At 42.1% G+C, this 12,986-nt stretch overlaps 1 protein-coding gene across 5 annotated transcripts in view; it reads left to right on the forward strand.

Moving 5' to 3' along the window:
• The first annotated feature begins 953 nt into the window (after window positions 1-953).
• Window positions 954-12,986, forward strand: part of GPAM (glycerol-3-phosphate acyltransferase, mitochondrial) — a 32,997-nt gene continuing 20,964 nt past the window's right edge. For 3 of the 5 annotated variants that reach the window (XM_033149690.1, XM_033149693.1, XM_033149695.1), the window contains exons 1-8: window positions 954-1,034; window positions 3,695-3,825; window positions 5,634-5,756; window positions 6,354-6,427; window positions 9,636-9,749; window positions 10,736-10,885; window positions 11,464-11,560; window positions 12,658-12,794. In XM_033149690.1, coding sequence (XP_033005581.1) covers window positions 3,724-3,825; window positions 5,634-5,756; window positions 6,354-6,427; window positions 9,636-9,749; window positions 10,736-10,885; window positions 11,464-11,560; window positions 12,658-12,794 — 797 coding nt within the window. In that variant the 5' untranslated portion in view covers window positions 954-1,034; window positions 3,695-3,723. Of the gene's footprint in view, window positions 1,035-1,466; window positions 1,486-3,694; window positions 3,826-5,633; window positions 5,757-6,353; window positions 6,428-9,635; window positions 9,750-10,735; window positions 10,886-11,463; window positions 11,561-12,657; window positions 12,795-12,986 lie in introns of those variants that run through there. The other 2 variants (XM_033149691.1, XM_033149694.1) reach the window with 2 other exon arrangements.

Consider the following 12,986-nt stretch of genomic DNA (forward strand, 5'->3'; position numbering starts at 1 on the left):
CTCCGCTTGTGATGCAGAGCTCAGAGGAGTGAGCCTGCAGGGTAGGTAGTTGCAGACTTCAAAGCTAGGGGGGGGGGGAGATACTCGCCCCCATTTCACATCCCCATCTTTCTTGCAGGCAGGGGATGGAGGAGGGATTGTTATTCCTCCATTGCAGGGGGTTGGACTAGATCAGTGTTTCCCAAGGGTGGGGGCATATGGCTCCCTGCGGTGCCCCCAGGATATTCCAAGGGGGACACAGGTGAAAATCGTGAAATTGGGGGGGGGGCATAACATGAGGCTAGTAGACCAGAGGAAAGTAAGAACGAAAGGGGGGGGGACAACATTTTTTTAAACTGAAAAAATCCTGAGGACAGGCTACCTGCTTGACCAATCGCAAGCGAGTAAGAGTGATACCCACCAGTAGCCAGGATTTTTGTTAGGGGGTAGGTTTTTGTTAGGAGGGCAGAACCTCAGAATGATTTGTATTGATTTTTACTTATTTGGGGGGCACAGGAAGGAAACAAAGTCGGAAAGGGGCCACGGTCGGATAAAGGTTGGGAAACACTGGACTAGATTAACCTTGGGATCCTTCCAACTCTGCGATTCCCTCTTTCCTGCTTGATCTCCTCACCCCCAGCAGCTGCTGATCCCGCCCCCGCCCCCTTCTAAAAACAGCAGGGCACGATTCCCCCAAAGCTTCCACGATGAGCCAGGCGCCTCTGCTGCCTCCCCGCGAGCCCGGCCCGGCAGAGGCGGGTCGGCGTGTCCCCAGCGCCATGGCAACGGGCGCTCCGGAAGTCGCGTCAGCGTCCGCCCTCCCCTGCCGGTGCCGCTTTAGCAAGGCAGCCAGTCCAGCCGGGCAGTCCGCCAGAGCGATTGCCGGCAAGCCTGCGCCCGCGGCCCGATTAGGCAGCCCCCAGTGCCGCCGCCGCCGCCACTGGCAAGGACGCCCCCCCCCCCCGCAGACGGCGCGGCTGCCGAAGGTGTCCCGGCGGGCGGCTCTAAGCCTGGAAGCAGCGGGTTGAAGGCAACGTGTTGAAGGGGCGCTGCTGGGTAAGGCGAGCCTGGGATGCTTGCCGGGGTGTGTGTCGGGCGAGGAGGTCGCGGTTTTGGCGGCTTGTGGCTCGGGGCAAGAGAAGGGCAACGAGGCAGCATCGCCTCCTGTCACTTCTGCGCTGCGCGCCCCAAGCCGGTGACAGCACAGCAAGGAACATAACGAATTGCATTGCTTTTGAACTTGGAAGAAAAGGAGCCCTGCGCTCAAGGAAAGGGCAGTGCCTTGAAATAAGGAACAGGTGGGCAAGGGTGAGAGGCAGCAGCAGCATGCATGCATGCATGCATGGGCCCATGTGCGGATGAGCTGCGCCCAGTGATTCAGCACCGGGAGGTGGGGGTTGGAATATGGAGATGGACCTCTTTCTGGCCAGCCTAAGAGCTGGGGGAGGAAGGAAAGCAAGAGTACTAGAAATGAGCATGGTAGTGCCATCGTAAAATGTGTCCTCTGTAGTCATAGCTGAACTCTTTAGAATGTTCAAAAGTTATGAGTAATGGGCTTCTAGCAAAAATATGTATGTTGCTTTTGTTACTAGCGAAGTGTGGGTGGTGGGGTGGTGGGGAGAGTGGTTCTTGCAAAAGCCTAGCAGCTTGAGGCCCATTTGCACCAATGCATCTCTGCATTTTTATATTGGTGCCTTTTGTCCCAAGCATAAAAGTGGACGGAAACAAAAAGTGGATGAAAGGCGTTCTTTCAGCTGTGAGAACCAGCTTAGTGCATTTGGACTTGAGTTCAGAGTAGATGCTGGAAGGAAAGCCAATTTCCTTTTTAATATGGGCTGCTTCTCCTTCTCCCCTTTTCTTTTGACCCTGCAGTTGTCCGTCACTGGTGTACTTAACTAACCCTGTGTGAAAGTCCTTCCAACCATCTTGCCAACTTGGCTTAGATGGGTGCTGTTCCCCTGGTGATTACATAGCTTGAATGAAATCCCTTGGCAGTAGCCTTCTGCTACTCAGAGATATTCAACACCTGATACTACCGTCTGGCAGTTGTGCTTTATTTATAGCAGAGCTTTTGACCCTGCTGTGTATCCTTACATGCTGCTGCTTCAAATTAGGCTAAAGTACCTGGTTTTAACTGTCCATAATTTATAAGCTACTCAAAGAGCAGGGTCTGAAAGTGGAACCTTTTGTTTCTCTAGAGATCATCTGAATTTCCCTTTCTAAATTAATGTGCACTCAGTCCCTATCCTTGTTTACTTGGGAATAAGTCCTAATGGTTTCAGTGTGACTTAGTTCCAGGTGAGCCTGGAAATGGCCTTAGTTCTCTTTTTCATTGGCCAAGAAGACTCATGTTCCTAATGATGATGATAATTGCTGTTGGTGAGTTCCAGCACACCTTTCCCCATACTAATTAACAGTGTGCGGTAGCTGTGAAAAAGGAAAGTTCGATGCTAGGGATCATTAGGAAAGGAATTGAAAATAAAGTTTGAAATTATACACCCTTGGATCATGGGAATCAACATGTTCACTAGTTTGCTTTTTGCAGAATAATATATTGCATTGTGAATGTTTAAGAATATAAATGCAGTGTCAGTGTTGGCATACTAAAATGGCATGCTTCTTGAGTACTGAAGTCTTGGGATTATCTCTTCATATTCTAGTTTTTATGGCAATTGTTATTTAGTTTTATCTCGACATTTATATACCACTTGTTTGTAATGAAACATCAAAGCAGTTTGAAAAAAAGAATGAAACAACAAAATGATAAGTAACCCCCTTGTTAAAAACAGGTTTTTAAAACATTAAAATTATAATCAGCGATAAGCTGAAATCATATTAACAACACATGACAGTTTGTACATGCAGCTGGCTAGGTAAAGGTCAAGGGACCCCTGACCATTAGGTCCAGTCATGGACGACTCTGGGGTTGTGGCGCTCATCTCACTTTACTGGCCGAGGGAGCCAGCGTTTGTCTGCAGATAGTTATTCCGGGTCATGTGGCCAGCATGACCAAGGCGCTTCTGGCGTAACCAGAGCACCGCACTGAAACTCTGTTTACCTTCCCACCGGAGCAGTACCTATTTATCTACTTGCACTTTTTGGTGTGCTTTCGAACTGCTGGGTTGGCAGGAGCTGGGACTGAGCAACAAGAGCTCACCCCGTCGTGGGGATTCAAACCACCAACCTTCTGATCGGCAAGCCCTAGGCTCAGTGGTTTAGACCACAGCGCCACCCGCGTCCCACATGTCTGGATAGACTTGCCTGAAGAAAAATGTTTTTAGCAAGTGACAAAAAGTGAAGGCGCTCACCTGATGCCAATAGGCAGGGGGTTCCAAAGTGTGGGATATGGCAGTGGGGATGCAGGTTAGAGAAGGGTGTGGGTTTTCAGCTCTTCTCACTCATGTTCACTTCTCTTGTAGTAATTTGCACTCCCCTCTTCATATGTGAATGGAGCAGATGTGAAGACCAAATGTGACTTCCAAAATGAGATGGGGCTACTGAAAGGGAACAAGTTTATATCTCAACCACAAAGCCTCATGGTGAACATATTTACTTGGAAGTGAATACCAGAGTGTGTACATGGGATTGTAGCTTCAGGGGAAAAAGAGAAGCAAGTGGTCTTTGGAAAGAGGAACATACTTTGTCACTTATAAGAAAGATTTCTCAGGCTTGCCACATAGTTGTTTTCTTTAACTCTGACTCTTTTCTTTTCTAGCTCATGATATTGAATATAAGTTCTGTGTCATGGATGACGCTGCTTTGTCACTTGGAGCAATAGATGTTTCCTATTCTTCTTCCTTGGCAGAATGCACTGTGACTAGATGTAAACACTCCAATGAAGAATGGGTATGTAAGATATAGCTTTCAGTTTTTCCATAAGCACCTTGTTGCTTAAGTGTAGAATTATTCTCCCAGCGTTAAGAAAATCGGCTTACACTTCTGCTTATTTCAGAAAATTAGGAATGCATCTCAGTACATTTATGAGGAAGGGTAGTAAATTTTTCTACTGGTGATAATCTCTTCTGTGGTGATAATCTCTGCTTGAAACGTAAAAGATTCTCTATTTGTAACTGTTAAATATGAAACGGGGAAAATCAAGAGTTTAAAATAATACATAAAGAGGTGGGTTTACACCATGACTAATGACTTTGTGGTCTAAATAAGATGTACTGTAATAGATATGGGGGGATTTCTGGGCGATCTAATGCAGATTTTAAAAAATCTGAAAATGCACACTCTGGACTTGAAACGGGCATGAGGAGTAGTGAACAGATATGTCTGGGTGGAGCATAAAGATACTAATGAAATGAAGGAGATGATGAGAATTGTAGTGTAGGAAAAATACCTACTATGTAATATTGATGGGTGAGGATAAGCTTGAACCTGAAACTCAGAGATGTGGGGACATGGTCACAGCAATAAAAGAGAAGGCTGGAAAGATGAGCTAAAAGTTTGTTTAGTGTTGCAAACTGTCCCTGGTGAAATCATAGTAAGAAAATCTAAGAAACGACTAGGATTGTTAGAGGGTCTTCACTTTGCTTATTTTAATGAATCTGGGTGAATATTAGTCAAATGCTACTAATGAAGGTGCAGAATGATTACTTTTTCTGGTTAAGCTTTACCTTTAATTTGGCTTTCTGACTTTTGTGTCTGCTCTAACCTCTTCAATTTAGATCTAGTCTTTTTGTGTTCCCCTATTACTTGTAATTCTTGCTGTATTTAGAGGCCAGTCCTAGGCATGTGTACTCAGAAATTAGCCTGTGGGATTGTCATGGGACTCCCAAGCAAGTATACATAGGATTGCAGCGCTTGTTTGTTTTTATGCATTTTCCCATCACACTATATGTTTTTTTAAAACTTACCATATGTGGTAACTTCTCCCCTGCAAATCCTACATGCGATCTTAACAAAAAACAACAACACCCAAGCAAGCGTCAGGAAGATAAATTGATACATATAGTACAGTGGTACCTCGGGTTACATATGCTTCAGGTTACAGACTCCGCTAACCTAGAAATAACGCTTCAGGTTAAGAACTTTGCTTCAGGTTAAGAACAGAAATTGTGCTCTGGCAGCACAGCAGCAGCAGGAGATCCTATTAGCTAAAGTGGTGCTTCAGGTTAAGAACAGTTTCAGGTTAAGAACAGACCCCCAGAATGAATTAAGTACGTAACCAGAGGTACCATTGTAAATGGAATATTTAAGCACAAAATTAACAGCAATCTTCGATTTTTACAATTCACTTTTAATCTTATACTTTTTGTTTTGTCATCATGCAATGCTGTGCAAATGGAGCTTATTTAATAAAGTGCAATATGGTTGTAACATGTTAGGGCATTTGGCATTTTACAAGTGTATATATACATCTTGCACAGTGGTTAGAATTTTGGGATTTTATAGGCACGGAGGTTTTGGCCTTGGATCACATCTTGTTATTAAAAGATTAACCTTTAGTCATGTAATTGGGTAATAAACTTTGGCTAGGTCAAGACTTAGAGTCTGATCTGTTTCAGCAAGAGGATTATGCTTGCGCAGGAATCTCTGTTGAAGCCAGTGTGTCTTTTAAGGGTTTGGCATGCTCTGTTTCATATATAGGAAAGAGTGTATGGACTTTAATGTGCTATCTTCACTTACTGTATTTTACTGTTTTCTAGGGAGAGTGCAATTCTAGGCCTACTGTCTTCCGATCAGCCACTCTGAAATGGAAAGAGACCCTACTTGGCCGGAATCGGCCCTTTGTGGGGCGCTGTTGCTACGTATGCACTCCTCAAAGCCGGGTAAATTAGATTATATTGGTAACTAATTGAAACACACTTTCCATGTAGTAACATTCACAGTAGCTGGCATCTAATTGTTTCAATTCAGATTCTACCTTGTCACAGTTGGTTTGGTGTTTTGGTGTTTTGTGTCCTTGTTTTAAAGAAAGGCACCATAATATATAGGACGCAGGTGGCGTTGTGGTCTAAACCACTGAGCCTTGGGCTTGCCGATCAGATGGTCGGCGGTTCGAATCCCTGCAATGGGGTGAGCTTCTGTTGCTCGGTCCCTGCTCCTGCTAACCTAGCAGTTTGAAAGCACGTCAAAGTGCAAGTAGATAAACAGGTACCACTCCGGTGGGAAGGTAAACAGCGTTTCTGTGCGGTGCTCTGGTTTGCCAGAAGTGGCTTAGTCATATTGGCCACATGACCCGGAAAATGTTTGCCAGCTCCCTTGGCCAGTAAAGCGAGATGAGCGTCGCAACCCCAGAGTCGTCCGCGACTGGACCTAATGGTCAGGGGTCCCTTTACCTTTACCTTTACCATAATATAGAAACTCTGTGGTCCTTATGAAGCCATGACTGGAAATGGAAGACATTTTTCTCTGTTAACTTTCAGGACAAGCTTTTTAATGCTAGTATCCCTTCTTTGGGCCTTCGAAATGTCATCTATATTAATGAAACACACACAAGGTAAGTCTTCTTCTTTTTGTATACTTAATGTTGCTGTTCACAATGCAATTGGCCAGTTTGCATGTCACATTAAACCATAGCATAAAACAAACTATGTTGGTTCGTATCACTGTTCATTCATATTAAGCCCAGGATGGAGAACCTCCTACTCATGGGCCAAATCACACCCATCAAGGGTCCTGAAATGGCCGGTGAGGCTGTTCTCTCCACTTCCCCAGCTATGTTCGTGTGCTGCTTACCTGACATATTGCAATTGTACTTTCAATTGTTCCTTGGCAAGCACAGACTGCATGTAGTGGCTTGTAAATTGGCACTGAAGTTAAGCTGATCCCTGCAGAAAGTGGGTCTTATTAGTTGGCTCTAAATTTAAATTGCAGGCAGACTGCAAGCCCTGCTTTCAGTAGGAATCCCTGCTTCAATTCAGATTTTTAAATAAAAAATGTGCTTCCAATTCTGCATTTGAAGTTGAATTGCCTGATGTCATGTACCTGATGTCATGTACCAGATGGAAAGATGTTGGGAAAGATGTTGGGAAAGATGGAGGGCACAAGGAGAAGGGGACGACAGAGGATGAGATGGTTGGACAGTGTTCTCGAAGCTACTAACATGAGTTTGGCCAAACTGCGAGAGGCAGTGAAGGATAGGCGTGCCTGGCGTGCTCTGGTCCATGGGGTCACGGAGAGTCAGACACGACTGAACGATTGAACAACAACAAATGTACCATCTGGTGACTGATGGGTGGGCAGTTCTGCCCACCTCTCAAAAGTGGATATGGTATGCAACTTGGATTCTGTTCCTCACACCTGCATTACACCATAGGTTGTTTTAAACAGTAGTTAAATGTGATGTGCGACCCAAGCCAATATGTATTATATTATTGTTGGGGATAAGGAAGAAGAATGAAAACCAAGATGTGTTAATGTTGTTCTTTCACTGAATTAACTTCCAGAATAGGCTACGTATTGGCTTGCAGCTCATGCATACATACATGAGAGTGACTTAGAGCAGAGCCTTTCGATTTGTGTGTCACAACACATTAGTGTGTCGACTGCAGTGTGTAGGTGTGTTGCACATTCGCTCCCCGCATGCCTCCCAGGGCTGGAAAGGAGTTAGTTTAACCTCCGGTTTGCTATTGAAACTGAATTACCATGTCACGAAATGATGCATGTCTAAAAAGTGTGTCACCAACATGTAAAGTTTGGAAAGCTCTGGCTTACAGTAATGAGAAAATATGAGTTCACTTGCAGTACTCATTGTGGAATCACAAATGTATAGGTTGAGCTTGCACTACTAACATAAATAGATGTTGCTGTCAACTAAAAAGCAGGATCCACAAAATGTAACTGGATTTTTTGTCAGCCAAATTTTCTACTAGCCAGTTGTGAAGTCCACTCCTACCATGGTACTGCAACAATATTGGGTAAAGTTTTTATAACAGATACTGGTTTCATCAGACTTGATGAAATTGCATATTAGTAAATCCGAATAGTAAATCTGATTCATTATGTGGCTTTTGACTTTCATCTACACATTTTAAAGACTTTCATCTCTGATTATTAAAAAACAAACAAACCTAAAATGCTGCACAAAAAATGAATTTTTCTGGTACAAAACCTGGAGTGTTGGAAAGAATAGATTTTGATCAGTAAGATGTATATGTCACTCTCTGAACAAGAAAACATGTAACAGAAGTGAGGAATGAATTACAAGTTTTAGCAAGCATCAGGTTGGCAAAGGATGGCCTATAGCATTTTTCTTTCAAGCTAAAACTACTGGAACTTGATCCCTCAAAGGGCATAGTAAAGCTACTCATGAGTGTCTTTCTAATCAAATCTTATGGTAAAACTAGATATCTGTTGGATTGCAAGAATATAGACATACTTTTGAATGAATAAATTGCTGAATACCAAATTGAATAAATTGCTGAATACCTAATTTAAGTAGCTTTGAAAGTTTCAGCCTTTTATTAAGCAACAGCAGTAGCAAAATGCAGCATTAGCACAACTTAGATTTTTCTTTTGTTTTCTTTAATAGACAGTCATATCAAAAAAGGATTTATGTAACCAGGACTCTATTCACAGAGAGAGTCTGTTTAATAGTACATTTAAAAATAGCACATGCACAATCAATACATGAACGGGCTGTAAAACATTTGTTGGTTGCAAATGCAATGCATTTGATCCTCAGAATACCATCACATTTTAAGTTTTGCAAGCATCTACTTACCAATATTCTTGTACTAGTTAGCCATCCATATGATTTTCACATTGTAACATCTTTGAAGGCCATTTAGATTCAAAGATAGTGTCTTCATTTCATTCTTAAATCATCCTTGACCATGCATTAAAGCAAGGGTGGCAGACATGTGACTCTCCAAATGTTAGTGGGCTCCAACTTTCAACATGGCCCAAGGGTCAGGAATGATAGGAGCGACATGTGAGGGGCCACAAGTGCCCCATTCCTGGATTAAAGGATAGAGGATTGGCTCTAGTGGTACCTATGGATGAGTGGAAAGGCACTTCCAGTCACTCAGTGCAGCTTCCCTACATTCCACCCCCACAACCACTGCAGTCCCTCCCTCTTCATCATTGCCCACAATTCTGTAAGATTCCCTTATGCTCAAGCAGTTACTGGGATATGCTGTCGTCAGCAGGAGAAGTGGGTAAAATCCATTGCAGGAGCAGAACTTTGCTTGCACATCTCTGAATTAATTACATAATCTGAAAGAACTCCTAGCCCTTAAAATGAAAAAGTCTGCTAACTGGAAAGTTCAAACCCCATTTTCATTTACACGTGTACATGATTTTTATTGAAGTGCAATGATGTCCAAGTTGAGAATTTGTGTTTGTTTGGATTGGTTAACAGAATGTGTGGCTTTGGGGGTCAATATGTAAAGGGCACAGAAACAAGTATCTGTGGATAATTTAACAGCTCAGTAAACAAAAGCTTGGAAGGAAGATTGCTTTAATATTTTCTTTTTCATGCTGTGTAATACATACACACTTTGACCAAACTAGCCTTAAAACAAAAAAAGGGTTTGCTTTAACTCTTAGCCTCACCAATTTAACCCTTTCACCCTTTCTGATTGACCCCTTCCTATTTAATCAATTAACCAATTAAAGTTAGTTCTGATAGGGACATGATTGACAATATTGAATGGAATATTTCTCATTGTTGTGTTTTGCTAAGTTATTGTGTATTGTTGTAGGCACAGAGGTTGGCTTGCCAGGCGACTCTGTTATGTTCTTTTCGTGCAAGAACGGGATGTTCATAAGGGTATGTTTGCAAATAATGTGACAGAAAATGTGCTGAAAAGCAACAGGTAAGAAATTAAAATACCGTTGTTTTTTGTAAAGTTCCATTGTCATGACAATTTATTGGGTTTCTTTGAAAAAGAACTGTCCTTTTTGATAAATCCCATGAAGCCGAGTTTGGTACTATTTATATGGTGCTGGAGGAGACTCTTGGGAGTCCCATGGACTGCAAAAAAATCAAACATATCCATCCTTAAAGAAATCAGCCCTGAGTGCTCACTGGAAGGGCAGATCCTGAAGTTGAGGCTCCAATACTTTGGCCACCTAATGAGAAGAGAAGACTCCCTAGAAAAGACCCTGATGTTGGGAAAGATGGAGGGCACAAGAGGAAGGGGACGACAGAGGATGAGATGATTGGACAGTGTTCTCGAAGCGACTGGCATGAGTTTGGCCAAACTGCGGGAGGCAGTGAAGGATAGGCGTGCCTGGCGTGCTCTGGTCCATGGCGTCACGAAGAGTCGGACACGACTGAATGACTGAACAACAACATGCCTAGTGCCTGATATTTTAGATACTTGTTTTTCACAATTTTGGAATCTGCAGGCAACCATTATGAAGGCACCTGTGTATAATGTGTCAAATTGTGTGACATATAAAGTTAATTTGAGTTATACACCAGCTTTTGTATTCCAGCCTTCCCCAATCTGTTGCCATCCAGAAGTTCTAGACTACAGCTCCTATCGGCTCCAGTCAACATGGTCAATGGGCAAGGATAATAGGAGTTATAGTTCAACAACATCTACAGGTATCAGGTTGAGGAAGGCTGTTTTTCAGTGACTAGTTACTGCTCTCCAGATGTTGAAGACTTCTAAAATCTTTATAGGCTTTATACTGGCTTTATACTGAGATATTTTACCTTGTGCATTTGAGGTATGTGTATATGTGTGTGCTTTTCTACTTGGAAGGTGTCACTGTACTGGAACCTTAATTTAAAAAGTACTCACGAGTAAATATATTATTTTAATAATCATCTTACTTTATTTGTAACACCTAGAGTGCAGAATGCTATTGCACAGGAAGCTTCAGAAATGTCTGCTGTGAGTGGCTCTGGTCAGCCAGACCCCAGAAACGTCAACAAAGTCAAGAAGCAAGCTAGAAAAATTCTTCAGGAAATGGTAGCAAATGTATCGCCTGCTTTGATCAGGTAATGAAACTAGATCATGGTTGCTGGTGTCGGGGGGCTGAAATATAACCTGTGTTCACATGGAGATAACTGTTTCTAGTTGCGTCAGATTTCTGCTTCTCTTATCTGTGGTGTAAGCTGAACTCAAAGCCCTGGTATTTGCCCTTGAAGAATATATTCTAATACTGCACAGACTTTTCCATGCTTCATATTCTAATACAGACTTTTCCATGAAACAAAATAACATTTTGTCATAAATGAATTTCATGTTATCATCCCGAAGTTACTTTCTGCGTTTTCAAACTGGATGTAAACTTTTTGCTACATTTACTAAGGCTACAACAACTGTTGTATAACTGTTTTTTTTTAAAAAAGAAACAACCTGTTTGTTTCATATAGAATTTTTGCAACTGTCACACTTTTCATGACTGCTGGTTTGGTTGTTTGTGTTCTGTGTTTCTACAGTAGCGTAGGTTTTAAAGGCAGCGTGTTTCTGTGTGTATGTTTCTGTTATATTGTTTCATTCTGCTTGAAACTAAAAATGCATATAAAACACGAATACTATTATATGGTGGCTCAACTTTTATTGCCCCTTTTAGGTTAACGGGATGGGTGTTGCTGAAATTATTTAACAGCTTTTTTTGGAATATCCAGATTCACAAAGGCCAATTAGAGATGGTGAAAGCAGCAACAGAGGTAATAAAATCCCTCAGGCAAAAAAAAAAAAATCACTTCATAGGAGAAATATGACATTATTCCATTTCTAATATTGTTTGGGCCTTACAGGACCCTTTTAACAATTTGGCAAAATAAATCAATCTTAGCACACTGGAATTCAACCTGAAAAGAGTCAGTATTGGCCACATTCACTTACAGTATATCTAATTGCTAGAGTTAACTGTGCTTATTTTGGAATGTAATCCATTACTCAAGAGTTGTGAAATACATATGTGCATTTATTATTTACTAAAACCAGCCACTCTGTAGCCATAGATAATACAGTGGTACCTCGGGTTACAGACGCTTCAGGTTACAGACTCCGCTAACCCAGAAATAACGCTTCAGGTTAAGAACTTTGCTTCAGGATAAGAACAGAAATCGTGCTCTGGCGGCGCAGTGGCAGCAGGAGGCCCCCATTAGCTAAAGTGGTGCTTCACATTAAGAACAGTTTCAGGTTAAGAACGGACCTCCAGAACGAATTAATTACATAACCAGAGGTACCACTGTATCCTTAAAAGCACTTTTCTCAACTACAGTGGTACCCCGCTAGACGAATGCCTCGCAAGACGAAAAACTCGCTAGACGAAGGCATTCGTCTAGCGGAAGGCTGCCCCGCAAGACGAAAAAGTCTATGGGGCTGCCTCGCAAGACGAAAAATTTTCGTCTTTTTTTTTTTTTTCGTTTTGTGGAGCGCGGCTGTCATTGCCGCTCCGCAAGACGAAAAACCCGCTAGACGAAAATTTTCGCAGACCGAATTATTTTCGTCTAGCGGGGCACCACTGTATGCAATGTTGTTATGTAGTGTTTGCATACAACTATATTCAGTGAAAATAAAAGCTTGCACATAATCATAATTATTTGGGGGATATTTAATAACTGTTTATAACGCAAGTGCCTCCTGCTCCCCACCTCTGCTCACGCCATGCTGGCAATTCAGATGTTTTGCATAAAGAGTAGAAAGTTAACCTACCTGGTCTGCATTACTTGTCAAAAACACATTTTAACTTTTAAAAATACAGATTTAAAACTAGATTGTTTGGGTATTTCTATAATTGCTTCTTTTCTTCTTACAGCTGAATTTGCCGCTTATATTTCTACCTGTTCACAAATCTCATATTGACTACCTGCTTCTCACGTTCATTCTTTTCTGTCATAACATCAAAGCACCGTACATTGCTGCAGGGAATAATCTGAATATCCCCATTTTCAGGTAATGTTCTATTCATTTATACTTTCACTTTGTTGATTTCGGCCATGTGGATTACTGTATCAGAATCCTAGCTAAATGAACCTTCATATGCTGGCAAATAAATTTTGTCCTTTCCTTGCAGTGCCCCAGTAACTGTCTTGATTGTTTTAACACTTGGCCTGCAATTGTTGGAATAATTTTATACTGGCAAAG

This window comes from Lacerta agilis, chromosome 5 (genome assembly GCF_009819535.1).
Source record: "Lacerta agilis isolate rLacAgi1 chromosome 5, rLacAgi1.pri, whole genome shotgun sequence".
Classification (NCBI taxonomy): domain Eukaryota; kingdom Metazoa; phylum Chordata; class Lepidosauria; order Squamata; family Lacertidae; genus Lacerta; species Lacerta agilis.